The 1,638-nt window shown below is 45.1% G+C and overlaps 1 protein-coding gene across 1 annotated transcript; it reads left to right on the forward strand.

Annotated features, from left to right (window-relative positions):
- Positions 1-667: 667 nt before the first annotated feature.
- Positions 668-1,627, forward strand: LOC105557940. The gene has a single exon (XM_012005360.1). It carries the CDS (start codon positions 668-670, stop codon positions 1,625-1,627), a length of 960 nt encoding a protein of 319 aa, XP_011860750.1.
- Positions 1,628-1,638: the final 11 nt, after the last annotated feature.

Below are 1,638 nucleotides of genomic sequence, written 5' to 3' on the forward strand. Positions count from 1 at the left end.
TAGAGGTCAGTTACCACATGCCTTCTTAAAAAACAAATTATGGCATTCGGGTCCCGCGTGGTTGACAAAAAACGATAACGATTGGCCTAAACAAATCCTACAGACCATCGAATTACCAGAATTAAAACAAAATATATGCTTAGTCGCGACCGTTATCGATCACAGTATATTAGAAAAATATTCATCCTATTCTAAACTGTGTCGAGTCATAGCTCATTGTCTTCGCTTTCGGCCGAATAACACAGACCGAGGACCGTTGAGTCTTAAGGAAATAGATAAGGCGGAGTTACGAATACTAAAATTACTTCAAACTTCTCATTTCTCCGACGAACTTAAGAAACTAAAGGATAAACATCCGTATCGGGGCAAATTAAGCAATTTAAGCCCATTCATTGACCAAGACGGCGTACTACGCGTCGGAGGGCGTCTCCAATCCTCAAATTTGACATTTTCACAAAAACATCCAATATTACTCCCTAGCCGGACTTACGTCACCGATCAAATCATCCGCGAAATCCACGAACGTCATTATCACACCGGGATACAAAATACGCTATATATACTTAGGCGGAAATACTGGCTGCTCGATGGCAAAAATCAAGTTCGAAAAATTGTGCGTACATGCGTGCGTTGCTTACGCTTCGATTCTCAGACGGTCGAGTACAAGATGGGTAATCTACCTTCGCCTCGCGTATGCGAGACAATACCCTTCACAAATACCGGTATCGATTTCTGCGGTCCCTTTCATATGAAAGAGAGAAAACATCGAAACCGTACGAGAGTCAAGGTTTACGTATGCGTATTCGTATGCATGACTATAAAGGCTGTGCATATGGAAGTCGTAAGCGATTTAAGTTCCGAAGGCTTCATAGCAGCATTACGACGATTCGTCGCGCGACGCGGCCTACCAAAAAACATCTATTCCGACAACGGGACTAACTTCGTAGGAGCGAACAATAAATTGAAGGAATTATACGTCTTGTTCAACTCCAGTGAACACATAGAGCTCATTAACCGATATTCAAATAATCATCATATCACGTGGCACTTCATACCGCCTAGCGCTCCTCATTTCGGCGGGCTTTGGGAGTCCACGGTTAAGCTCTTTAAACACCACTTCAAGCGCGTGGTGGGCGATTCTTTGTTTACATTCGAAGAATTAAACACATTTACCATTGAAATAGAGGGCATTTTAAACTCCAGACCCTTGACGTCCCTTTCCTCCGATCCGAACGACTTGCATGTACTCACGCCCGCTCACTACTTAATCGGCAGACCATTGACGGCCCCTCCCGAGGGCGAATTGCTATCTGTTCCAGCAAATCGACTGTCGACCTGGCAACACATAAGCAAGGTACGACAAGACTTCTGGGCGCGCTGGCATCTGGAATACCTAAACGAACTCCAAAAACGCGCCAAATGGACCAAGGATACGCCCAACCTGACAATCGGCAGCGTTGTGCTCATCAAAGAACGAAATCTACCTTGCACGCAATGGGCTTTAGGCAGGATCACTAAACTATATCCCGGCGATGACGGAGTAGCGCGGGCTGCGGATCTCAAAACAACAAACGGAGAGATTAGACGAGCAACCAAGAACATTTGCCCTATCTCGATAGAACCATAATGCGAATCCCC

This window comes from Vollenhovia emeryi, unplaced genomic scaffold (assembly GCF_000949405.1).
Source record: "Vollenhovia emeryi isolate VEMERY1.0 unplaced genomic scaffold, V.emery_V1.0 DF947613.1, whole genome shotgun sequence".
NCBI classification, from domain to species: Eukaryota; Metazoa; Arthropoda; class Insecta; order Hymenoptera; family Formicidae; genus Vollenhovia; species Vollenhovia emeryi.